This window comes from Pseudorasbora parva, chromosome 8 (genome assembly GCF_024679245.1).
Source record: "Pseudorasbora parva isolate DD20220531a chromosome 8, ASM2467924v1, whole genome shotgun sequence".
NCBI lineage: Eukaryota > Metazoa > Chordata > Actinopteri > Cypriniformes > Gobionidae > Pseudorasbora > Pseudorasbora parva.
In genome coordinates, this window is record NC_090179.1 from 29,608,881 (window position 1) to 29,636,116 (window position 27,236).

At 42.1% G+C, this 27,236-nt stretch overlaps 1 protein-coding gene across 1 annotated transcript in view; it reads left to right on the forward strand.

The window, feature by feature from the left end:
* kmt2a (lysine (K)-specific methyltransferase 2A) overlaps positions 1 to 27,236 on the forward strand; it is a 40,243-nt gene that overhangs the window by 7,550 nt on the left and 5,457 nt on the right. Inside the window, exons 2-30 of the mRNA XM_067450709.1 lie at positions 8,237 to 8,306; positions 9,070 to 12,419; positions 12,516 to 12,693; positions 12,787 to 13,012; positions 13,110 to 13,171; positions 13,252 to 13,728; positions 13,949 to 14,019; positions 14,281 to 14,517; positions 14,599 to 14,745; positions 15,464 to 15,559; positions 15,648 to 15,768; positions 15,851 to 15,964; positions 16,682 to 16,866; positions 16,946 to 17,119; positions 17,307 to 17,417; positions 17,509 to 17,582; positions 20,000 to 20,202; positions 20,340 to 20,440; positions 20,555 to 20,692; positions 20,859 to 21,017; positions 21,114 to 21,231; positions 21,325 to 21,403; positions 21,488 to 21,645; positions 21,732 to 21,884; positions 21,993 to 26,397; positions 26,493 to 26,561; positions 26,648 to 26,730; positions 26,820 to 26,987; positions 27,086 to 27,160. Coding sequence (XP_067306810.1) covers positions 8,237 to 8,306; positions 9,070 to 12,419; positions 12,516 to 12,693; positions 12,787 to 13,012; positions 13,110 to 13,171; positions 13,252 to 13,728; positions 13,949 to 14,019; positions 14,281 to 14,517; positions 14,599 to 14,745; positions 15,464 to 15,559; positions 15,648 to 15,768; positions 15,851 to 15,964; positions 16,682 to 16,866; positions 16,946 to 17,119; positions 17,307 to 17,417; positions 17,509 to 17,582; positions 20,000 to 20,202; positions 20,340 to 20,440; positions 20,555 to 20,692; positions 20,859 to 21,017; positions 21,114 to 21,231; positions 21,325 to 21,403; positions 21,488 to 21,645; positions 21,732 to 21,884; positions 21,993 to 26,397; positions 26,493 to 26,561; positions 26,648 to 26,730; positions 26,820 to 26,987; positions 27,086 to 27,160 — 11,602 coding nt within the window. The remainder of the gene's footprint in view (positions 1 to 8,236; positions 8,307 to 9,069; positions 12,420 to 12,515; positions 12,694 to 12,786; positions 13,013 to 13,109; positions 13,172 to 13,251; positions 13,729 to 13,948; positions 14,020 to 14,280; positions 14,518 to 14,598; positions 14,746 to 15,463; positions 15,560 to 15,647; positions 15,769 to 15,850; positions 15,965 to 16,681; positions 16,867 to 16,945; positions 17,120 to 17,306; positions 17,418 to 17,508; positions 17,583 to 19,999; positions 20,203 to 20,339; positions 20,441 to 20,554; positions 20,693 to 20,858; positions 21,018 to 21,113; positions 21,232 to 21,324; positions 21,404 to 21,487; positions 21,646 to 21,731; positions 21,885 to 21,992; positions 26,398 to 26,492; positions 26,562 to 26,647; positions 26,731 to 26,819; positions 26,988 to 27,085; positions 27,161 to 27,236) is intronic.

A 27,236-nucleotide genomic window follows, 5' to 3' on the forward strand; every position in this document is an offset into this window, starting at 1 on the left:
GGACAAAAATTAGACTAACGAATTCACTATCAATAAATGTTTTACTGTAAACCTCTTCTCTGCAGAGTTGTGAATTATTTCAGTCTTATCTGAATCAGGTTTTAATTTTCAGATTTCTACCGGTCTTTTACCCATCAATGATTGGATATGAGAAAAAATGCTCAATTAAGATGATCAGTTAACAGGGATCATCTAATAACACACTCTCATTTAATTTTGGTCTGTTTCCTATAAGAAATTTGTCACCGTATGTTGAAATTAAAGCTGAATGGGGATTTGTTAGTGAGATTAGACTTGTGTGTGTGCAGTCTCCAGCGGCATCTGTTCTACAAACTGGACTGAAGGGAATTTAGCTGCAGCCCCACATGCTGCTATAAATAAAGAATATGAAATGAAACGCCCCCTAAGGCTTGAAAATCAACACAATAGGCTGTTTAAGGAACTTGCAGACATTAATCATCTTTTGAGAGGTAGAGCCTAGTGCATAGTGAAATGATGTCAGTGCTTGTTCAATGTAATGAAGACCCATTTATTCTCTGTAATGGTAGTAAGCTATAGCACATTGGGCTGTTCCGGTGATTGAATTTTGAGTGGCTCAATCGCGACAAGTATTACAATATGGTCAGCAAGCACAAAGACGAATGAGATTAAAAAACAAAACAGATTTAGCAATCCAAACACTCTAAATGAACGAGCAGAAGAATAACGCCAACGACACCATGCATAAAACAGAACTGACCAAGAACAACTGAATCACAGGGTAGAACAAAGGAAACTAAATTAGACACAGGTGAAACTAATACGTAACTATAGAAACAAACAAGGATATAAGCAGTAACTAATGAAACCAAAACAGAGTGGGGGAAACGGGAGCTAACGGAAACACAACAGAATTCCAAAATAACAGTCCAGTGAGTCCACATAACAGAACATAAACCTGACACTAAGCTTAAAAGGAACGGACACTGCCGTAATGGAGATTCAATCACAAATGCATTAACAGTCTGACAGTCATAAACAGGACTCAGGCCACAGCCTGTATTGGAAAATAAATGGTTAACTTAATGTTTGAAACAGCAGGTTATCAACTTAATCAATATGAAGAGCCACTATGCAATCATCGGCCATCAGGACTTAAACGGTTTTATAAAAGCTATTTATTTGTTGTAAAGTGTAATAATCATCTCAGAAAAAATAAATTTTAATGTCAATTAATGTTGAAGTAGTTGATTGTTTGCTTACATGGGTAGGTTTAGGGACAGTGTTATCATGCCAACATTATCTTCATAACTTCTTACGAAATAAAAAGTTTATCCCTAAATTTACTTTCCTCTCTTGTCAACATGCTTGATGCATGTGAGCCGTGGCGCGCGCTCTTCAGTGGTGAAGGTGCGCTGTGTATGTCATATAAGGACGCACACTCAAAAGTAATCCGGTCAGGTCGTTTACATGGTGAAATGTTTTGTTTGATCGATTCATGGAAAGGTTTACCCCACCAATCTCAAAACGATTACAATTTCATTCAGTTTTGGCATTTTTATTACGATTGAGGTGTTTATATGGAGCATTTTCATTCAGATTGGACTTTTAAACCGATTACACAGCTCCATGTAAACGCACCCGACTGTAAAAAAAAAAATTGCGCTACATGGCACTTTATAGTTCGATTACGGATATTTCACGTCATGTTCGAATGCATATTTGAATATCGAATAAAAAGTGACAGCCCTAGTGTTTGCTCTGGGACTTGTTTCTGCACGTTCCAGACAGGCTAGACATGACTGCATGCAGGTAACATTTACGCCAGTAGTTGGCAGCAAGGGACTTTCTGAGTGATTAATTAAAGGTGTCATGAACTGACATTTTTATTGTTTTATACTGTTGTCTGAGGTGAACTAATGATGTTTGTGTGGTTTTTACATTCAAAAACATCATAACTAATAAGTAATAGGCTATTTTCTGCGCTGGTTTTGAGGCTCTCTCAAAAATGCTGGGTTTTGATGGGCATGCCGCACTGAAGACTTGGCCATGGCTAGGATTTGATAAGAGTTGCATATTTAATGAGCTTTAGCTCCTGTCATGTCTATGCCCCTGTCAGTTCAGTTCACATGAGGGAGTGGTTGTTTTAAAAGCAGCAACAGGAATGATTCAAGTATGTCTTTATCAAACAAACACAATGATTTATTTCTCATCCACCTGCGTTTGATTGTACTTTTATTTTTGTATTACATAGCCACCCGCACAATCGTTCGATATAAGCGCGAACCGCTCGCACACACACACCCTTCAAATGTCAAGTCCAGAGAGAGTGAACAACGGAAATTAATATAATGAGATTCATCGGTCTGCTCGGGACGTTGGGATTTGCAAGCCCTGACCCATACATGTCCAGTGTGCTAAAGGTATGTTCTGTTGTACACATAAGCAAAACGATCTATAGCAATGCAATGATATTACATATAAAAAACTTTTTTTTTCTCACATTTTTTCTCATTTTGTTTTACTCACATAAGTGTGTTGCACCATTCCTCCTGTCAGATCCAATATAGAAGAAACAGCGTTGTGAGATTTGTTTACAAACGATTCCGCAGTGAAATGAAGCGAACACCACTGTCTTCCCCACGTCAGGTGGAACTTCATTAAAAATAAAGTTCAACCACACAATCCTAATATTAGGATCCAAAGGAAGCTTATGCAGTGACTGTGTTCTTCCCGCAGGTTCTTCTACAACCAGGAATAGTTCAATATCTTGCAATATTCTTTGGCATGTTTATTGCTGCTGAACAGCGTGATCTGATGAGTGGGTGGTTGGGCTATTGAATTAGACATGCTTATTATTCTGTGGAGGCGGTGTTTTGTCAGTTGATGACGTCAAGATGCGAACACGATCGTTTTCTGGACCTGGTGTCTATAAAAGCTTTTCTTTGACTAACAGCTCTGAAACTTAAAGGATTTTTTCTGATATTACCATGACCTAGAGGTCTTCACGGGTCCAAAAATTCGCACCCGAACCCGAAGAGACCCGCAATGTTCAACACAGACCCGACCCGGACCCGTCTATTATTTCAAAAACTGGACCCGGACCCGAGCAGATCCGAAAAATGCCAAAAATATATTACCCGGAACCGACATGGACCCGTCTATTATTTGATAGCTGGAACCGAACCCGCCGGGAAGACACAGACGCGACTGGACCCGATTGTCTCATATTACACAATATAACGTTAGTGCTGTTAACAAGTTAATGAACAAGCTGCGAAAAAAAACTTTGTCTCAGTCAGCCTACCTAACGATATAGCCGTTGTCTCCCTTGTACCTTGATTGTGATGTATTACAATATTCCTCATTAATTGTTCCAACTCCAAGCATGCTTAATTCACTCATTTCAGCTGTAAAAGTCAATTTTATTTCACAGTGACGGATTTATGAGTTAATTCGCATAATAACTTTGACTGTTTGCCCTTTTGAACTAATAACTATTGCTCGTTTAGTGCCATGGCCGCTTGCGTTACCATTATTTATTTGCCATAATCTCTCTGAGTCTGACTAGCAGAACTTAAAGATTAAACAAGACGGTTCATTCATATTATTCATAAGTCATTACAGTCACTGCGGTCTGCGGAAGCTCGGGTCGCCATAGAAACATGACACGCGCTTGAGACTGCACTCGCGCGTCAGCTGGAGCAACCTGAAATATGAGCCTTTTTTACGCAATTTGAGCATCACAGAAAACATTTATGTGACAGTTCACCTGAGGTCTTGTTGCTGATTTGAAATATATTCTTGAGTACATTATTACCGCGCGCATGCATTAAATCTGCCCGCTTTCTAAAAGGCTGAGAGAGCGCGCGTGCGCGAGAGAGAGAGCGCGTGTGTTTTTGTTGTTGTTGTTGTGTATTTCTAAACCTCATTTCCCGGCTCACACTTTTCTTATCCTAATTTAGCAATTTGTAAGTTACACAAAACACACAAGCCGCGCTGACTCTCACGGCCAGGTGTTCTCCGAGTCCGATTGACGTATTACATAAACTACAACATTAACAGACCCGGGAACCGAAGTAATAGATTAGGACCCGACCCGGACCCGGCTGACCATTTAAAAAATAGACCCGAACCCGTACGGGTCCCGGGTCGGATCCCGGGTCCATGGGTCTCGGGTGCCCCGTGAAGACCTCTACCATGACCTTTTATATATCAAAAGCTCAAGCGAAAGTTGATGTCTCAATTATTCACCCCTTTAAACCTTTCATTGGTTATTCATTAATTAAAGCTGCTGTCCATAACTTTTTTTAGGTTAAAAATATAGAATGAAAAGAAATATGGGCGTAGTATCCGTGACGTCACCCATAGGATTCCTATAAGCTATTCTGAAGCTTAAAGTAGAGACGAGCTGGGTGTTGCCATCTTGTGAGCGAGTCTTCGCGTGTCACTCCTGGATAACAGAAAATGGGCAAAAGGGTGGGATGTGGGCGGAGATTAGGTGACGTAATGACTATAGACGGATTTGAGCAAGTACATATCCAGCCAGTGTTCAACACGATCTGCTTACTAGGGCTGCACTTTTTCAAGTTTTTCATTAACCGTTAACCGAGGCCCTTAGCGGTTAATACTCGGTTAACCATAGTGTGCGTCAGGGTTATTATTTTTAGTTTATTATTTTGACGACCGCCATCTCCGTAGTGAACGCGCCTATAGAGAGAAATGCACATCATGGATTACATAATCAGAGAGTAGCCTATTTCTTTTCGTTTTAAATTGTTAAAAGACATTTCAAGCTTTCTTAAGATATATTTCATGTCTGTGAGGCCTACGCTGAGTTTTGTTAAATTAGGATGAGATGCGCTCCAGTTCACGAGCAATGCAAGTGGCCGCGAGGGCGCCTGCATGATTAGGGCATGTAGTAAAATATGCAGCCGAGAATGATTCACACAGCACTTGACTCACGCGGCTGAGCCTCTCCCGGCCCGGCTTCTGCCCTAATGCGACTTATAGTCCAGTGCGACTTATGTTATTTTCCTCTTCATGACGCATTTTTTGACTGATGTGACTTATTCTCCGGAGCGACTTATAGCCTGAGAAATGCGGTAAGCATTGCATTGCAATACTTGCATTTTGCCCCGTCACTCTCAATTTTAAAGTGCTCCCACGCTGTATTTTTCTTTGCCAGCTTCATGTTAGAAAGCTGGTCATGACGACTTCTTGTGGATGTTACAAATGTCTGGGAGCGCTCTGGCGGTCTCTAGGGGTGCAAAAATATATTACAACTAAATTCAAAGCACGTCATTGACGCCAATTAACCGAGCAAAATGTTTCACTCGGTTATGCAATTTTTAACGGTTAATCGGTTAACTGTGGACACCCCTACTGCTTACCGTAGCTCGATTTACAAAGGTAAGCTTGTAATAATATTTTTAATTCCAGTGGTACTGGTGGGTTTCTGCGGGAAATTCAAGCATATTTTAGCATAATTGCGTTACATCTGTACACATAAAGAAGGCATCTCGGCTAGCAATCTATACTGCGTGAGTATGTTGGAGGTGGAGATTTATAGCCTTTTCTCACATCACTTGATATAATTAAACTTATCAATTTGATGGCTGATCCAAAAAGTTTCAAATAAATGAACCTCCTGTGACAACTGGAGATTCATCCATTAAAAACGCAAAAGTCCTCGGACTTCGGGGCTACAGAAAAGAGACTCCAGGAAAACGAGGATAATTAAAGGTGGTGTGAACTGAGTTTTGAAGGGTTTTTTTTTCAGCTTTTTTTCTCCTGGACAGCTAAGAAATTATCAACGGTTCAATTATGTAATAGTAGTAGTAGCACCACACTTTTTCGCTTAATTTTATACAGTTACAGAGTTTTCTTTGTTGTGCCTTTCTCGTTTTATGTGCATTATAGTAAACATCAATTATTTTGTGCTTGCTATGAGAGGGAGCAATTCACCTCTACTTCACATTAATTTGTTGGTATATAACGATTAGAAATAACACTGCATAAAAATGAAAACTACAGGTAGCCCTAATACACATCAAATGTAGTCACGAAATGCTGGTGTTAACATTAACAATTTGAAAAAAGTATAATTTGTATGGTGGAACTGATTTATTACAATAGTTGGTCAGAAAAAATGTGGATGTTAGCTCCTTGTTCAGTTGACATTATGTCCAGTCATGCTTTCAAACAGTAGAGTCTGTGATTTCAAATGACAGTATCTACACCAGCGTGGTGATGACAGCTGCACCTCAAAACATTGGATTCCTCCACGCTGCTATGCTGAGACACAACTCTTATTAAGTTGATATTTACGCGAATAACTGCAATTGCAGTTTTGGAACAGAGATGGCGACAAAGAGGAAAATCTACAGACTGCAGCTTTAATGAAAATATTTTCACTTTGAGCGCACTTTACAAGACTAAACCTACGACCAAATGTATCGCTGTGGTAATGCTTAAGCTGGTGCTTCACTTCATAGAGATCAGGAGCATTGATCAAATGTGTTGTCCAGTGCTGACTCCACTGCAGTTGCATCTGTTGCCAGCTTGTAAACATTGCAGTATTACAGTCACTCTTGTCTGATGGCTGGCTGAAATGATATTTGTTAAATGCATTTGAGTAATTTCCATATTAATTAAATTTTCTGTAGTTTCATTTTCTCTTTCTGTTGTGTGTAAATGAATCCCATTTAGTCGATCTAGGATGTTTAAAATGTCCTGTCTTGTATTTTTGAACGCAAAACAACTATTTTAATTTTCAACCAAAATACAACGTTTGTCCAATATTGGAGGTTGTCAATCTGACATTGAGTTCGACATCAACCCAATTTTAATTTTCTACCAAAAATGCAACGATTGTTCAACGTCAGTCTGATGTTACATTGACATCCGGTGCCTGCTGGACCCATCTGGTTGAAATTCTTTCTTTTGTCAAAAACAGGACTGCCTGGTTAACGACGTGATTATTTGAATTTAAAAATGCCATTTTTCGTTCTATTTCTGAAGTCTTAGCTACAGGGAAATCCTTTTGATGCGCTCCCAGTTTCAGTTATAGCCATAAAATCCTTTTAAATTCTCTGTGAAACTCTTCTCTACACATACAGACAATTAGAGTACATTTTCTCTCAGTGTGTGTCCTTGTGAGTACAACTTAATTCACACCAAGGACACTTCAACGACTGAGTCATTTTTATCACAACATAAAACACAGCGTGCCCAGCTGCAAAGCAGATGGTAATTACAGTAATCATCTGCACTGTAAGCCTGTTGAAAAATCTGATAAATGTGGGAAATGTGACTTAAAGGGATATGGAGTTGACTCAAAAATGGAATTGGAATTATGGCTTACCTAAAATGTAGTGACAGAATTAGATCAGGAAGGCAAGAGCCCAAATGGGCCATGTAATCAGCATTCCTCCCTATATCCCTCATGTCAGGTGTGAGATAAGCACAGGGCTATCATAAAAGCCTTGAGCTTTATAAAATCCTATCACAGGACGTCTGCAAAGCTTAGCCTGTTTGATTGACAGAGGTGGAGCAGTTGTCAGGAGATACGGCCATTGCAACAGATGTCCTAACGGTGAGATCAGCATTGATGTCATGCAACCTAGCAACATCTAAGGATACCTGAGTGGAATTGGCAGAACAGGTCATCTTGGTATGAGGTGCCATCATCATGTGTTTGATACTTTCTCCTGTTGTCGAAAAAACAGAAGTTGGTTTGCCTACTTTTTGAGCAATTCAGAGTGTTGTTTTGGGCTAACTGGCAAATAGACGGCAGGCTGAAAAGCATTTTTTCTTTCCTTTTCTTCAACCAAATTGATTGTTTTTGTACAACCAAATCTCACAAATGTTTGCACTGGATTTCTGGATTCAGATGAATGGTCTTAATTGAAGGATTAATTCATTTTAAGGTTACAAAGCTTAATATATCTGTGACGAGGACAAAGTCATTTAATGCATTATTGCATTTTTATTATAAGGATCATGTAAAGGCTCCAGAGCTATCAGCAACTGTAAGCATGAGTTAAGAATGAGAATTGCTAACATAAAAAGTGGTCTTTTGGCATTTTCTAAGTCATGAGACCGGAATGTAGCAAAACTGAATGACTCTTTAGATAATAGCCACTTTGGTTTTGTGGACACAAGTTAAAAAAATCTCTTCCGGTTGAATCACAAACTGATGAATTGCTCTCTTTTTCTTTTTTTAAAAACATTTTTTAAATTTGATTTTCTTTAGGAGGAATTTGGAGGCTTTACCACAGTCAGTGACAACAGAAGAATACACAGCCCAGGAAGGACGTCAATAGGTAGAGAATCGTTTACATTTTTTTTTCCTCTTACTTCTTTAGGGGTGTAATGATGCACTTGTCACGATTTAATACAATTCTATCATGATATTAAGTCAAAATGAAGAAGAGTTTTTTTATTATTATTACTACTCTATTATTATTAATTTGATTATTATCAGGACCCACACACATCCCCCAATTGCATTTATACATTAAATTCAGCATAATATATACTAGTCACTGAAACTCAGTACTCGTGCTTTAAATGCAGGCATTTGTTGGATCTCTTACACAGACAAGCCATGGATATGGATTAGACCACTTAATTGATTATTTTTTACGATGCCTTTGACATTTTGTGGGTCTTTTAATTTTTAGAGGAATGGACTTTAGATGGAGGAATAGAAACAAATTATAATTTGTATTAGGATGTTGAATAAAAATATTTTTGCTTTGAAATGATATGAGGGCGAGTACATGATGACAGAATTTACATTTTTGGATGAATTATATCTTATAAATGCATTAAGCTGAGCCTTGGAATCAGGTAACGTTATAGCGAATCGTTTAAATCAAATGTACATGTCGTCACTTTTTTTTATTGCTATATCTCTATATAATGATGTATCGTTACACCCCAAGTATTCATTCTGCAAGTGTATAGTAAAATAATTTTAATTGAAAACATTTGTAAAGTCTAAATGGCTATTTTGCTGAAATGTAATTGAGATGCATTTAAATGCAAGATTTATAGTTAATGGGGTGTTTCTCTTTCTGTCAGGTGCTGTCACACCGGAAAAGAAGCCCAGAGGACGTCCTCCTAGGGCTCTGGCTGCACAAAGATTTGGCACTGGTATTGAGACTGCTCCTTTGCCTGTCACCACAGCTCCTACAGGGAAGGTAAAACGACCACCAGGGAGGCCTCCTGGCACTGGAGAAAAAAAAAGAGGCCGACCTCCTGCTTCTGCCAACCAGAGGAGCTGGCAGCAGAGCGGCCATTCACTGCCTGAAGATGGTAATGGCACAGCGTTGGAGTGCAGCTCCAGTCCTGCAAATCGCAAGGACAGTGTGGAGGATGAAGACAAGGAGAAAAGGCAAACTCCACTTGGGTCTGGGCACCATCAGGGATCTGAGGCTAAGCTTCACAAAATCAGCCGAGAGTCCAAGGTGACCAAACTGAAAAGACTGCAGGATGTCAAACTGAGCCCTCTGAAGTCTAAGCTGAAGGCCATTGTAGAGAAGAGTGTCCCAGGTGTGCAAAGACGGAGACGGGGCAGGCCGCCTTCTGCCGAGCGCCTCAAAGCTGAGGCTGCTGCTGCTGCTGCTCAGGCTGCTAACGCCTCCTCTGCCCAGGAGATGTCCACCACGGCATCTGGGACTGCCAAACATAAGGCCTTCAGGGATCGTCGGGTACAAGATTTGGGTGCCTGCTCTCCACATGATCTTAAGCTAAGGGCTTCTCATCCTGCTGATGAACGCACTAGCCCAGATCCCCAGGACGACTCTACAACAGTCAACCCAATGACTCCAACTAAACTTGGGAGGCCGTTAGGGTTGCGTCAAAGCCCTCGCCATATCAAACCTGTGCGGGTTGTCCCTCCCTCTAAACGCACTGATGCCACTATTGCAAAGCAGCTGCTGCAGCGGGCAAAGAAGGGGGCCCAGAAGAAGAAACTATTGGCAAAAGAAGCTATTGGCACCCAGGGAACTGCCAATCCTGAGGGTGGGAAGAATAGAAGGCGAACGCAGCTAACAAACATCAGGCAGTTTATCATGCCTGTTGTGAGCACGGTTTCCTTGCGCATCATCAAGACTCCAAAGCGATTTATTGAGGATGAGGGTAGTTTCAGTACTCCATCAACACACATGAAAATTGCTCGATTGGAAACAGCAGCATCTGCCCCAGCACCTCAACCCATAGCATCACCCTCCCCAGCTGTTTCCACAGTTCCTGTCACAAGTGGAAGCACTGCCACACCTGGGCCAGGGCCTGTTGTTGACTCTCTTCCTCCGCCCCCACCTCCTGTCCCAACTGGCAGTGCCACTACCATTGCAGCTAGTCTCCTTAACAGCAGCTGCAACAATAGCACTAGCAACGGGCGCTTCAGTAGCAGTGCTGCATCCTGTGGCTCTAGCGCTATTTCGCAGCATTCCTCTCAGCTCTCTTCTGGCGAGTCGTCTCGCTCCAGCAGCCCTAGTCTTGATGACTCCTCCTGTGATTCCCAGGCCTCTGAGGGCACCCAGGTCCTTTCGGAAGAGGGCGATCATTCCCCTGCCTCTCAGGGAGAGACGGAGGCTAGCATGCACCACACCTCGCACCCACCTTCACCTCCATCAGAGCCGGAGCCAGACCATGTAGTGTTGATGGAGCACAGCAGACGGGGTCGCAAAGCTCAGAGTCATAGGAGGGGTGCTTTAGTGGCACGTGGTAGGGGCAGCCTGATTGGTGGAAGGAAACAGGTCATCATCAGCCCAGCACCAGGGGTTTCACAAGCTGGATCTCAACAAGCCTCTTCCACAACATCATTGTCCTCTTCCCCACCACCACCTCCACTTCTCAGCCCTTCTCAGCCTCCCCAGGCAGCTTCATCTAATGCATCTGAGCATCACTCCCACTCTCCGTGGATGATGTCACATTCCATTGCCCCTTTTCTGCCCAACCCTCCAATACTTTCCAGCTCTCATGACAAGCGTCGTTCCATACTACGAGAGCCCACTTTCCGCTGGACGTCTTTGTCATGTGCAGAAAATAAGTACTTCTCCTCTGCCAAGTATGCAAAAGAGGGCCTTATCCGTAAACCCACTTTCGACAACTTTCGTCCTCCACCTCTGACTGCTGAGGATGTGGGACTCATGCCACCAGGGCCTGGTGGAGGTAGCGTTACACCAGGAGGATTCCCAGCACCTGGTGGCCCAGCTGGGACAGGTACCAGACTTTTCTCCCCCCTGCATCATCATCCTCACCATAATCATCACCAGCATCCCTCATCACGGATTGAAACACCACTTCAAAAACGCAGCCCACTATTACGTCCCCCTTTCTTTACTCCAAGTCCGGCTCATTCACGCATCTTTGAGTCTGTCACCCTCCCATCCTCCTCAGGGAGCAGCCCTGGCTCTCTGTCTCCCCTTCAGGTCTCACCAACGTCAAACAAAAAGAGAAAGGGGTCTAGGTTTTCACGTGGACAGCCCAGGTCACCTTCGCACTCTATGACTACTAGGAGCAGTCAGTCAGGAGTTCAAACAGGAAAGTCCTCTGAACAATCCATGATTAGCAGTTCTGTTCCCATAAGTGTGACTGGGAATTCCAGCCCATTGCCTGGAGTTGTAGTCAGTGCACTTGCTGCCAGTGCCTTATCTCAATCTTCTTTCAGCGGCTTCCCCTCAGGCTCCATTGGTCTTACGAGCCATGGAGTTTCCGATGGGCGGCGAGCAGCAGGAGGTCTCAGTGTGAGTGGGAGTTCTGCTTCATCTTCACAACTCTTCCCTCTTTTTACTCCCAGTCCTCAAGGATCAGGCGGGGGTACTGGAAAAGCAGGAAGGGAACGGAGTGTCTCTGCTACTAGAGACACAGGAACAAAGGAGAAGGACAGGGAGACAGAGAAGAGTAGAGAGCGTGAAAAAGAAAACAAAAGAGATGGAAGGAAAGACTGGGATAAAAGAGGGAAAAGCCTTCAGTCAGAGGCTTCCCCCAATTCTACATCCAGCCTATTTGCAATGGAGGCCAGGGACATTGAAGAATCTCTCACCCAAAAAAGGACACCTGGTCGAAAGAAGTCAGTCACCGTTGACTCTGGTGCAGAAGCCTCCCCAAGTGAGTCTGCAGCAGTTCAACCTCTTGGGGCGTTGTCATCCAAGGGTCGTCTGGCCAAAAAAGGCAGACCTTCAGAGAAGATTATTGAAGCAGAGGGAGTTGAGAGGGAGAAGGACAAGGACAAATTGACTGCTCTTACCCAAGCGGGACAAATGGGAAAACCCCCTGCAACCACATCTCTTGGCTCCGTGTTAGCTCGTGCTGAGAAGCAGCCAGTCACAGACAGGCGAGTTGCAGGACTGCTGAAAAAAGCTAAAGCTCAGCTCAATAAGTTAGAGAAGAGGGATTTACAACCTGGCGATCAACCCAAATTACCGGTATGTCTTTTGTTGTCCCATTTTCTTTGTAAAATGCTCCTAGGTGTTTTTTTCCTAAATGTACAGAAGACCATTTCCATTTGCTGTCCTGTGCAGGGTCAAGAAAGTGACTCCTCTGAGACGTCAGTCCGTGGTCCACGCATTAAGCATGTGTGTCGTCGTGCAGCTGTAGCTCTGGGTCGCAATCGTGCTGTGTTCCCAGATGATATGCCTACCCTTAGTGCCTTGCCATGGGAGGAGAGAGAAAAGATCTTGTCTTCCATGGGAAATGATGGTGAGAAAACATCTTAGAAATAGTTTGATTTGTGTTTTTTTTTTTTTTTTAAAGTGACATTGTTTTTAAATCTTTAATGGTATATTTGAATAGACAAATCATCAGTGGCGGGATCAGAGGAGGCGGAGCCACCCACACCTCCTATTAAGCCAGTAACAAGGCAGAAAACGGTCCATGAGGCCCCACCAAGAAAGGGCCGGCGCTCTCGACGCTGCGGGCAGTGTCCAGGCTGCCAAGTTCCAAATGACTGTGGGGTCTGCACCAACTGCCTGGATAAGCCCAAATTTGGGGGGCGCAATATTAAAAAGCAGTGTTGCAAGTGAGTGTAAAATTTTGTTTAGTATTGTATTGAATTGTGGGTTTCAGAACCTTCACTCCCTAAAATTCCACTTAAACCTTTGTGCTTGACATCACAGAGTACGGAAATGTCAGAACTTGCAGTGGATGCCATCAAAGTTTCTTCAGAAGCAGGCTAAAGGTCAGTTTTCTGAAAATAGCTTAATAGAAGTCATAGATGCTCTTATATTTCAATGAGTTTTCTGTTTGCATCGATTACAGGTAAAAAAGACAAGAGGAGGAATAAATTGACTGAAAAAAAGGATTCCCATCACAAATCCCAGTGTTCTGAATCAAGCCCTAAACCAGGCCCTCCTCCAAAGGATGACCCTCTCCATAAGAAAAGTGAAACTCCACCACCTGCACAGGGAGAGGACAAACAAAAGCAGATGCAGCCTTCATCACCATCGTCACCAGCTTCCTCCCCAAAGGACCTTCTGCTCTCTAGTGCTTCTGACAACCCCAAGCACTCTCAGACCTCTTTGAGCTCAGCCTTTAGAAAGGAACGAAAGCAGCAGCCCAGTGTTTCACCCACCTCCCTGCACACTGCTCCATCTTCCCCACCAGCTCAGTCCCAGCAGTCCTTGCAGCAGCAAAGCCAAATGCAGGCAAAAAAGGAAGGTTTTGCAAAGTCCCAGTCTACTGAGCCCAAGAAAAAATCTCAGCAACAAAGTCAACCTAGCTCTGCAGCAGACACAGGTAAAGAGATGAGGATATTTACTGTTGCTAACTTAACACAGGGCTGTCCAATCCTGCTCCTCGAGGGCCACCTTCCATTCAGGTCTGGGTCACCAGAAATTTCCAGGCAGGTCTGTTGCAGCTAAATTTTGCAGGAAGATGGACTTCCATGAGCAGGTTTGGACACACCTGACTTAATATAGACTTAATATTTTTGTTTTATGGTCATGTCATCTTTTAGCATCCGAAGCAAAGCTAAAGAAACAGACCTCTCGATGTGTTCAACCACTCAAGCCTAAACCAAAAGAAAAGGTAAGCAGATCTTGCAGGCAGATTTGTATTAATTTTTTACTCTTTTTTTTTTTTTTTTTTTTGGTCTTTTGTTTTATCTCTTGCCTCTTCTCCCATGAATAGTGGTTGCTATTCTTTGTGGTGTTGATATTCCTGAGATTTATAGCACAAATGATGCCAAGCTCCCAGGCGATACACATACTGTCAGAATGTACCTTGAATACACTCTAAGTTACTAAGTTACTAAGTCACCAATGTAATGTAAATGTGATTTGTTTACAGGAAAAACAGATACCCAAACCTGACCGCAGTACTTTAAACTCCCAGAGCACTCCGTCGACTGGGGGCACCGCCAAGCAGAAAGCGCCCTGCGATGGAGTGCATCGAATCAGAGTTGATTTCAAGGAAGACTATGACATTGAGAATGTGTGGGAGATGGGTGGGCTCAGCATTCTCACCTCTGTGCCAATCACCCCGCCAGTGGTGTGCTTTCTTTGTGCCAGCAGCGGTAATGTAGAGGTGGGATGTCTTGTTTGTATTTCCTGTCTTACGAAAGACACAAAAATGATAAGATGTGTTCTTATGGTTTGTCGTCTTTAGTTTGTTTTCTGCCAGGTGTGCTGTGAACCCTTTCACCTCTTCTGCTTGGGGGAGACAGAACGACCCCATGAGGAACAGTGGGAGAACTGGTGTTGTCGTCGATGCCGCTTTTGCCACGTCTGTGGCAGGAAGTGTCAGAAAACAAAAGTAAGACTTTCTATTCATTTACATTTCTGTCATGATATAGATGAGAGACACTTACGGTTCCAGAATTATCTGCAGTAATGAATTACAAAAATGGTAGAACTAAAATATAAATAAGGGAGACTAACAGAAGAATTACCCTGCTAGAAACTTAGTGACATGTATTTCTGTTTCTAAGCTTTCTCTTAAAGAACTGAAGAGTCCCTGATCATGGGAATAATAAAGTGCTTCCAACAACAACAGAAGTGATTTTAAAAAGAAGACACCGTTGGAACAGTGGGAGGAAATTTTTAAAACCTCCAGAATGAATGGAAAGAAGTTTTGACGCACTACTGTAACCAGTATCAGACAGATTAATATTATTCTTAAAGAGTTTATTCCACACAATGCCATCTCATGGCCATCAGATCCAATAGATTAATTCTGATGTAATGATTAAAGATAAATGGAAGAGTTTAATATTCAAAGCATGAGTTAGCTTGGATCAACAATGATGAATGTCCTCTTAGTATATTCTAATGAAAAATATCTCCTAATAAAAGGCAAATACTTGTCAGCTCTCTGGAATTATCATTTATTTTAGTACATTTAATAACTGACTAAGCAACTTCCAAGTTTGAGCTTATTTCACTCCCATATCCACTCCCAAGACCTTCAGAAATGACAAATCCTCAATACCTGGATCAGAATGACTAATTTTTATTATTTTTCCATCATCTAGCAGCTACTGGAGTGTGACAAGTGCCGAAACAGCTATCACCCTGAGTGCCTGGGACCCAACCACCCTACCAGACCCACCAAGAAGAAAAGAGTCTGGGTACTTGCACACTCTCAATCCTAGATGTCTGTAACATCTGTTATATTTTTGCTACATTCTCACATAATTATTTTTCCTTCTGCCACAGATTTGCACCAAGTGCGTGTGCTGTAAGAGTTGTGGAGCCACCAAACCAGGGAAGGCCTGGGATGCCCAGTGGTCACATGATTTCTCTTTGTGTCATGACTGTGCCAAAATCTTAACTAAAGGTCAGTGCTATATACCATAGTTGTTTATTGTATGTTTCTAAACTATCACAAAACTATTTAATCAATGTTTTTCTTCTCCCAGGCAACTTCTGCCCACTCTGTAATAAGTGCTATGATGACGACGACTGTGATGGAAAAATGATGAAGTGCAGGAAGTGTGATTGCTGGGTCCATGCCAAATGTGAAAGTTTAACTGGTGAATTATTTGTATTTCTCAATATCTGTTATCTTGCGGTATCACAGGACACCATGACATTCAACTTCTAAAAGTTGGTTTATTTTTAAATTACAGATGTACACAATTACAAAGTTTAAAGTAATTACAAACATTTGGTCTGTTAGATATTTTTTTGTTGTTAAAAGAAATCACTTTTTTTCAGCAACGAAGCATTAAAATGTTTAAAAGTCACAATGAAGACATGTTAATGTACATGTTTAATGTTGCAAAAGATTTCAATTTCTAAAAATTCAGTTTCTTTTAAACTTTCTGTTCTTCAAAGAATTCTGAAATAAAATATCACTGTTTTCACACAAATATTAAGCAATGGTTTTCAACATATGATAATGATCAGCATATTAATATGATTTCTGAAGGATTATGTGACATGGAAGAATAGAGTAATGGCAGCTAAAATTTCAGCTTTAACATCACAGGAATAAAGTACATTTTAAAGCATTTGCCAAATTAAATTGCAAAACTGCCATTTAAAATGTATAATTTCTCACAATATTACTGTTATACAAATAAATGCAGCATTAGGGAGAATTACCACCAACCACAAACTTTTGAATAGTAGTGTAACTATTTAATTATGATCTGAGGAGTTCTAGCATGGCTATGGTTATTAAAAATAAGGTAGCATTCTAGATTTTTGGATGTTTCTGTAATACAACACTCCCTTTATATGTTTAGATGATATGTATGAGCTCTTGTCTAACCTGCCTGAGAGTGTGGTCTACACCTGCACAAACTGCACTGAGCCCCATCCCACTGAATGGCGGGCCATCTTAGAAAAAGAAATTCAGAAGTCCATGCGGCAAGTTCTCACCTCCCTCCTCAACTCCCGCACGTCCACACACTTGCTTCGCTACAGACAGGTGAATTGCCATTTCCCGTCCTAGAAGTTCTCGCCCGCTATATTTTCACCATCAAACTTAGTGATCTTCTTTGTCTCAGGCGGTTATGAAGCCACCCGAGTTGAACCCAGAGACAGAAGAGAGCCTTCCCTCACGCCGTTCCCCAGAGGGCCCTGACCCTCCTGTGCTGACGGAGGTCTCTCCGCCAAATGATTCACCGCTCGATTTGGAGTCTGTGGAGAAGAAAATGGATTCCGGATGCTATAAATCAGTGGTAAGAGTTTTTAAATGTCTTTAAAAAAAAAACAAAAAAACATTTTAAAGCAAAAATATAGATTTTATGTTACTATCCTTCTCTAAAACATTACCTGAGCCTCTTTCAAGCCTCTAATCCAGCATGGTTCAAATGCCGGTCAAATACATGTGAGGGCCAGGTGTAATTTTCTGCTCCTTTCTTTCAGCTGGAGTTCAGTGATGACATTGTGAAAATCATCCAGACAGCTTTCAATTCAGACGGAGGTCAGCAAGAGAGCAGGAAAGCCAACAGCATGCTCAAGTCTTTTTTTATCCGGGTGAGGAAAAGTTGGTGGACACACAATTCTGACAATGGAACATCTTGCAGTCCTACATTATTGTTTCTGATGGCACTGTTATTTGTTACAGCAAATGGAGCGGATTTTTCCATGGTACAAGGTGAAGGAGTCCAAATTCTGGGAGACATGCAAAGTCTCTTCTAAGTGAGTCCTTTACCGTGGATCTAATGATTTGTCAAAATTGAAACATCAAATTAAATTATTTGGTCAAGCAATTTTCAAAACTAAATTAAGGAACAAACTGTTTAGTTTGATGCTGAATAGTGGGACCAGTTAAGCTAGTTTATGAGCATCGAGAACAAACTCACCGTCAAGTGTCTGTCTATTCTTTGCTCTCCTCTAGAGCAGAAATATCACCTTTCCATAGGGAATGCAGCCTGTATGGTCTAGTTCCATTGTTTGAGGTCAACAGGCAGTGTCACATTTCACATGGGTGCTTTGACAAGTCTTGTGGTTGGCATTTGGTTTGCATGTTTGTATACTTCATTTGTTACCATGAATTATTAAGAGCAGTGCAAAGGTTTTTTGTGCATGCATGCATGCCTGATTTTGAATAGTGTCTTTTAGAGAAAACAATTTTTATATTATTTCCATTTGTAATTATACCATCAGCTTTTAGTCTCTTTCCTTTATTTTTAATTGTGATTTGGCCTTTGACACTTTTTTTCGATTGCATATTTTTCTATCTGAATAGTTTTGAAATTGTACTGTATAAACATTAGGGGTGTAACGATACGCGTATTCGTATTGAACCGTTCGGTACGAGGCTTTCGGTTCGTTACGCGGTACGCATTATGTACCGAACGGTTCTTGGACTAATTAATTAGATTTGGAAAATAAAAAAGTGTGTGAAATATAATAATATGCGTTCAACAAGGTAGCCCAATAACCAAAACGACATAACAGACAATGCCCCTGACACCGCCGAAGTGAAAGAAAAAAACAAAAACAAATATGTTTTAGGCTGCTCAGTCAGGTGCTCGCTTACTCAGTAGGCTACGCGCTGAATGCTCGTGGCAAAATGGCAATTGCGTTTAACAAACCAGAAATAGAAGATCCTCCAATAACCAACAGGTCTGGTGTTTGGGTGAACTTTGGATTCTTGGTAAGCTATGATGGTGTTGGCAAGATTGATGGATTAAAAAACAACGGTATGTCGCATTTGCTGAGGGTACAGCAGCGGGAATAATTCATGTCATGTCAAAGCCGACAACAAGACGATCTTGTTGTCTTTACGCCGACAACAAGACGATAAAAAGGAGAAACAGCCACAAACTATCCCACAAACTATCCCCGCAGCATTTAGACAGACATTTCCAACTTATTCAAATGGCAAAAGACATCACCGCGGCGAGTGGTCCATTTATAGCCGCGGATATGAGACCTAACGCCGTTTCACACATACTCCGTCTGCAGTGCGTGTGTGCGGTGCGTATTTTTTTCCGTACCCATGTTAACGGATGACAGCTTTCAAACTGCACGCGGGTGCTGTCCGTCAGTCTGTTCCAGGAGCGTTGCGTCTGCAGCAGTGCACGGATCGTTTTCGTACCGAGTCTATTTTTTGCTGTGCTGCGTTGCTGCATTAAAGTGATAGAACATTGTTCGCATTAAAATAAACATACTGACGCGAAAATCTAGTAATTTCACCACAGATGCATATCATTTAAAATATACTCTTGTTTCAAAGTCAACACATGGCTTTTTTTTCTCAAGTAAAGCAACAAAACGACACCTTACCTGGCATTTAGGTAAAAAATAAAGTGCCATAATGGAGAGCACTCGTACTTTCTTGGAGGTGAAAAGCAAAGTTCTTTTTGACCTGCAGGATTTCTTTTAAAAGGGTAAAAACGAAAGTAAAGACTAGAGTCGGCTGTTTTTGAATATACTATTGTAAGTTTCTAATTTAAAATGTTTGTGATTTAAGGCTATAAACTATGTTTTGCCACTTGTGTGAGCTAAATCTAAAGTATATAAATATGAATAAATGAATTTAATAAAAATGTTGTTTAAATGTAGTAGGCTACGTAACCTGACTTCTATTAAAGAGTAAACAAAGAAAATTGGAATTCTGACGAGGCATGTTCAGTAAAAACTTTTGGATTTTAAATAAAAAATAATGAATAAATGCTGTGTTTGTGGTATGCAACAGCGGATCAGTTGCGGACTGCAAACGCAGCATATGTAAAGCACTACAGGGTGTGGGGCTCCTGCAACGCATACACACACCGCACACGCTAATGTAAAGAGCTAATGTCTTATTCCTGTAACTACATAGAAGATGGGTAAAATCATACAACAACAAAAAATCATACTTTGTTAGTTTTAATAAAATAATAATAAAAAAGGTAATTTCTGCCAATTTTTTCTTTTTGCTGTATCTAAAACATACCGAACCGTACCGAACCGAACCGTGACACCAGTGTATCGTATCGAACCGAACCGTGAATTTTGTGAACCGTTACACCCCTAATAAACATATAAACATTTGTCCATATATCAGGTAATTAAACACTGTTGTGTAACAAAGACATTACTAACAAGACAGTGTTGTATCTTTGCAGTAGTGGACTGCTTCCAAATGCTGTGCTGCCCCCTTCTTTGGATCACAACTATGCCCAGTGGCAGGAGAGGGAGGAGATTGCCCGGGCTGAGCAGCCTATGCTCATGAAAAAGATCATCCCAGCTCCGATTCCTAAAGCCCCAGGAGAACCCAACTCCCCGATGGCCCCCACACCACCTCCTCCACCACCCATGCTTATCCAGGGTGAGAGAGTCACTTTAAAACTGTATGCATTGTGATAGGAGTCAAAAACTACATCCTATTAAATTCTGATAATTGTTCAGTTCAAACTGAGAAGTGTATGTAGATAAGTTAAACAAGAATATTTCTTTTGATTTCAGACCACAAACTTGAAGACAGTCCTGTGATTCCCCCTTCTCCTGGTGTTGGTGACAACAGACAATGTGCACTTTGTCTGAATTATGGAGATGAGAACACAAATGTGAGTAATTAGCAACCAAAAAGAATACATTTAAAAGGTATAGATATGGACTAATTATCCTGCATTTCAATCTTGTTTGATTTGTAAGACATTGTTGGGTAATATGTTTTCTAGGACTGTGGGAGGCTGCTTTATATTGGCCAGAATGAGTGGGCCCATGTGAACTGTGCACTGTGGTCAGCAGAGGTGTTCGAGGATGTTGACGGTGCTCTCAAAAATGTCCACATGGCAGTCGGCCGAGGCAAACAGCTGGTACACAATGAACAAACATTACACATGGCTTAGATTTACAGTGTTACACTGTCATAATACACATTTATGTAATATTTTTGATGCCGAATAAGCCTACTAAAACGACTATGGACAACAAATCTTTCCCTGCCCAAAAATAAATGGCATCATGGTTTGGTTTTTTCAGCAATGTGAGGATTGTCACAAACCCGGAGCTACTGTGAGTTGTTGTCTGACCTCCTGTACCAACAACTACCATTTCATGTGTGCACGTCAGAGGCAGTGTGCCTTTTTGGAGGACAAGAAGGTTTACTGTCAGCATCACAGAGATCTTATAAAGGGCGAGGTAAGGAATAATGCATGAATCAGTAAGCAAGTTAGGTTTTTGTATATTTGTTGTGAAGTGTTGAATTTATTATAAATAATAAACTTTTTTTTAAAGGTTGTGCCAGAGTCAGGCTTTGAAGTGACTCGGAGGGTCCTTGTGGACTTTGAGGGAATCAGTCTAAGGAAAAAATTTGCTAATGGTCTTGAACCAGATAATATTCACATGATGATAGGTATATATGTCTTTACAGAGTGCCTGCTATTGATACATAATAAACAAAGCCCTTTATATCAAAATGTCTAAATTACACTTTTGTTTTGATCAGGATCTATGACAATTGACTGTCTCGGTATGCTAACTGAACTGTCAGATTGTGAGAGGAAGCTGTTTCCCGTGGGATACCAGTAAGTCTTTGAAATTACAGTGTTGTATCTCAGTAAACATAACAATATATCAAATGAAATGACCTCTTGGATATATTTACACAGATGCTCAAGGGTCTACTGGAGCACTCTAGATGCCCGTAAGCGATGTGTTTATAAATGTAGAATTTTAGTGTGCCTCCCCACTATGACCGAAACCATCAATAACACAGTAGCTCAAGAGGAGAACCACACAGTTGCCCATAGTCCTCCACCTGTTTCATGTAAGTAGATTTAGATTCATCATGGTCCTCATTGAGACATTTTGTTGGCATTTAACAATTGTTGTCGTCATTATTAAACATTTCAGCTGAAGTGGACGCTGCTTTGCCTGGATCAACAGATTCCATAAAACCATCAAATGTGCCTTCCACACCGAAACAAAAGGTTTATTTTAGGAACAGACACCCCAGCTACCCACCATGTCATCGTTCTCCCTCAACCAGACCACTTCCCTCCCCAGGTAGGAGTTGTATGCAGTATTTATCATTATTTATCTGTCATTATTTATTTATCTCTTTTATTGAACAAAATTAATTAAAAATGTTGAATGTATTTTTTCCTCCTTTAGATGGTTTTAGTAGTTCAGCCCATGAGATTGTGACTGTGGGGGACCCTCTGCTGAACTCCAGTCTACGAAGCATCGGATCTCGTCGACACAGCACTTCCTCCATCTCCACTCAACAGGCTAGACAAAAGCTTTCCTCTCTTCCACAGGGAAGCATAATATCCAGTCAGACAGGCAATTCATCTGCCCCTTCTCTGTCCTCAACATCTAAGGAACATTTAACCAGGGACACAGAGAAAGGAAGAGTACCATCTGGAGAGAGATCTCACAATCGAGAGTCAAATTCAGTAAACAGCGGAGCACAGCGTCGTCTTGGTTTTGGTTTCACTGAAAGAATTGATGGTAATAGAGAAGCTTCCAAAAAGCCGTCCGATGGTGAGAGTTTGAAGTCATTGCAACCAGCTAGCGCAAGTCAAGTCTCACCACCTCTCGGAACTGCCGTTTTGACAGGACATCAGAGAGGAAGTGGCAGTTTAAAAACCGAGAAAGGGAAACAAGCTACAAAAGATACTGACCTACCAGCCGGAGCCACTTTTATGTCCAGTCATCCACTCGCCACTCTTCCTAAAGACAAAGCTAATCCAATCAAGGAAGGAAATGTTACATCAATGGCTGCATCAAAAGACTCAGGAAAGACTGGGTCTCTGCCACCAGTTTTCTGCAAAAGTGGGAGTAGGAAGTCTCATGACTATGTGTCTGGCCCAGCTGCAGCAGCGGCAATGAAGCCTCTCTGGTCATCTGGTGCCAAGGTGGGAGAGGAAGAAATAAAGCGTGGCTTCCAGGCAAGTGCTGCCGTCACTGTTAGTCATGGAACCTCTAGCACCAAAGAAAAACACTCCAAAGTCAAAATGAATGTGAGCAGGGATGCTTCAAAAGAAAGAAAAGAGACTACTCAAAACCGAAACCCAGTTCTCAACAGCAACTCTAAAAGCAGTAATGTCAAAACACAAGGTCCACCTCCTCACAACAGTAGCAATAAAGACACAGCACTGAGCAGCAACACAGGATCTAGCACAGTAGAAGTTAATAAATTTGATCAGAAGGAAGTGGAGAAGCCATTAAAGTCCAAAGAGAGATTTACTTTTGAAAAAAAGCATAGTTCAGCCACGGATGCTATTCAGCCCAAATCAGGGGGTGAGAGAGGTATTAGACCACCACAGGTACACCCTAAATCAAGCAAGGTAGTTACTCCAGTGGTGAAGAAACAAACTGAGAGGCTGCCTCTGTTGTCTCAGAAATTGGATCCTAATGGTACCAAAGCTGTCAGCATATCCCCTAACACAAACACTTACACTTCTGTTACCCCAAGCAACCAGGGGCCCCAAAGAAGGTCCTCCCGGGCAATGGTTTTCTCCCCATCTGCAAGTTCTGAAAGCTCAGAATCAGACAGTCACATCCATCCGGATGATCCTGAGGAGCACCTAATGGACCACCAGTGTGCTGATGATGGGGAGGACAATAATTTAGAAGACGAAGGCAGCATCGATAAGCACCACGAGGAGGATAGTGATGGCTCGGCTGGTTCAGCGAAGCGCAGATACCCAAGGCGGAGTGCTCGTGCTCGATCAAACATGTTCTTTGGGCTAACCCCTTTCTACGGTGTCCGATCATATGGTGAGGAAGACATACCCTTCTACAGAAGTGGTGAAATCTCCATGAAGAAGCGGACTGGGAGTAGCAAGCGTTCAGCTGAAGGACAAGTGGATGGGGCAGATGATATGAGCACATCATCTTCAGCAGACAGTGGAGAAGATGAAGAAGGAGGAATTGGTGCAAATAAGGACACATATTATTACAACTTCACACGCACTATAATAAACCCCAACTCTGGTCTTCCATCTATTGCAGGTATTGATCAGTGTTTGGGGAGAGGGTCACAAATCCAAAGGTTTTTGAGGGACCAGGCAAAGGAGCAAGATGATGACAGTGATGAGGTATCAACAGCTACCAAGAATTTGGAACTGCAACAAATTGGCCAGCTGGATGGTGTGGATGATGGCTCTGAGAGTGATGTTAGTATAAGCACTAGCAGCACAACCACGGCTACTACTTCGTCCACACACAAAAGTTCAACAAAAAGGAAGGGTAGAGAAAGTAGGACAGAGAAATCAAGCATTGACTCGGGGAAGGAGGCAGAAAATAACACCAGTGGTAACAGTCGCGAAGGTCGTAAAAATCAGAAGGATAACTGTCTTCCATTAGGGAGTGTGAAAACACAAGGACAAGACCCCCTTGAAACTCAGTTGTCACTCACAACTGATCTCCTAAAGTCTGACTCTGATAACAACAACAGTGATGACTGTGGTAACATACTGCCTTCTGATATTATGGAGTTTGTGCTCAATACTCCTTCAATGCAGTCTTTGGGACAGCAGACAGAAGCTCCTTCTACTGAACCATTTTCTTTAGATGAAGGTTATGGGGTGGATGTTAACCAAAGAAAGGACATGCTTTTTGAAGATTTCACTCAGCCACTGGCCAGTGCTGAACCTGGCGAGAGTGGGGTGAACACCTCCATTGCTGTAGAGGAGTCATATGGTCTTCCTCTTGAGCTGCCCTCAGACCTCTCAGTGTTAACAACTCGAAGTCCCACAGTAAATAATCAAAATCATGGCTCATTGATCTCAGAGTCCTCCGACCGTACCATGTTGACCTTGACCACAGAGGAATCGGGAGTTGAGAAAAGTGGGAAGAAACAGAGAACAGGGTCCACTGTATCCAACAAGAGCCCACAGGACAGATGTACCGATTCCCAGGTTCAAGAAGGTCACATGACCCCAGAACACTTCATTCCTGCACGCATTGATGGTGACCATATTACAAGTTCTGGAGTAGAACCTGTGGGAGAGACAGGAAACCGAGATCTGACCAGAACTACGAGCACACCAGGTCTTCCCAGCTCACCCACCTTGCCTCTCCAGAGTCAGAAGTTCATTCCTGCTGCCACCGTTAGCTCAGGTCCCACTCCAATTGCAAGCTCTGCTGTTCAAGCTACTGCCTCTCAAATGAAGCCTGGCCCAGAAAAACTGATAGTGCTAAACCAGCATCTGCAACCACTCTATGTATTGCAAACCCTTCCCAATGGTGTAACCCAAAAGATCCAGATTGCACCATCTGTTAGTGCAACAGGTGTCATGAACACTAGTGCCCCTGTTTTGACAGGCCTCAGTGGTAGCATCTCCACCTCTCAGTCCATTTTTTCTGCTAGCAGCAAAGGTTTAGTGCCTGTACCTCATCACCCACAAATCCATGCATTCACAGGCACCACTCAGACAGGTTTCCAGCCAGTCATTCCTAGCACCACACCAGGCCTCATCATAGGAGTCACCTCCCATGATCCCCAGATTGGTGTTACAGAAGCAGGACATAGGCATGATCATGCCCCTAGTGTTGCTATGGTATCTAGTGCTTCATCTATCACCCCAGCTCCGACTATGGTCCCCTCTGGACATGGCAAGAAACGCCTAATTTCTCGTCTTCAGAGTCATAAGAGCAAGAAACAGACTCGTCCAAAGACTCAACCCACACTTGCTCCTTCTGATGTTGGGCCCAATATGATAATCAACTTGTCACCTTCACAAATTGCTGCAGGAATCTCTGCTCAGACAGGCCTGATGGAACTGGGGACTATAACTGCAACTGCCACACCTCATAGAAAAATTCCTAACATCATTAAACGCCCAAAGCAAGGGGTAATGTACTTGGAGCCTACTCTCCTTCCACAGCCCATGCCCATTTCAACAACAACACAGCCTGGCATATTGGGACACGATTCCTCAACTCACCTGCTCCCATGTACTGTGTCAGGGCTCAACCCAAGTCAGTCCGTTTTGAATGTTGTGTCAGTGCCTCCCAGTGCACCTGGAAACTTTTTGGGAGCGAGCTCTGTATCGCTGAGCACCCCAGGCCTCATTAGCTCAACTGAGATCACAGGACCTATAAGTAAGCTCCTTATCAACCCTCACAACCTGAGCCTTCCAGAGCAACAGATGGTTCTTCATTCAGGAACTCCCATGATGTCTCATCTTAATAATCCTGCCCAGACTTCCATTGCAAGTAGCATCTGTGTTTTCCCACCAAACCAAAGCATAAGCATGTCTGTCAACCAGCAGGTGGAGAAAGGAGTCCTGGCAGATAAAAACCTTGACCCAAATGTCAGTTCAGCTAGTCAAGTGGTTGGGGTCCTCACTCAGAGCTCAAGAACCTCTCCAATCTCTCGACCACCACATCAGCAACAATCCTCAAAGTTATCTGCTGGAGCAACCTCCACAACTGTTGGGAAAGGAAAGCAAAAGTCCAAAAGACCTCGACCAAGCCCAGATAAGAGCAGTGGAAAGAAACACAAAGGACTTCATTCAGATACACCAACTGTTGACACATCTGCAATCCAATTATCATGTTTTCCAGGGTAAGAGTCTAAAATTTTGTAATGCACCTTGCATATTGTAAAAAAAATTATAAAAGAAAACATGCTAAACATTTTTTTGTTTTTGTTTTTTGTAGCGACCGGGATCTTTCATCACCTGAGCCGATGGATACAGGGCAATCAAATGAAACGGGATCAAAAAAGAGGCAAATTATGAAGATCAATCTAAAATGTTCAATTTACTTAATTGTATCTGACCTTAATTCAACTCTCTTCCTTTTTCTCTTTACAGTGACTCTGTCACTATGACAGATGATTCCTCCGCTCTTAAACATAAAACCACAGACACACATGATGAGAAACCAAAGACTGCAGGTGGGTAAAATTACAGGTATTTCTGTCCATCTATCTGTTAAATTTGTTGCAGTGATTTAATAAAGATAATTTTGTCACATTTTTTGCAGGACTGCCTAGTAAGGGTGATGGGAAAGGATCAAACACATTCTCAGTGGAAACACCCGATCAGAGGGACAGTGGGAGAGACTCCTCTCTGGACCACAAGCCCAAGAAAGGGCTCATATTTGAAATCTGCAGTGATGATGGATTTCAAATTCGCTGTGAAAGTATTGAGGGTACGTGAGATCTAGCTAATGAAGTTTAGTGCAAAGTTTGTAATTAGTCAGTCTTCAGTGAAATTAATTTCCTTTTTCAAATTCCTTTTTTGTTTCAGAGGCCTGGAAGTCCCTAACCGATAAAGTGCAAGAAGCCCGGTCCAATGCTAGACTCAAGGCTCTTTCATTTGATGGTAAATACATAGAGCATTTATTGTAAACAGACATATTTTATTTTACTGATCAAGTTAATTTGGCAAGCACATCTTG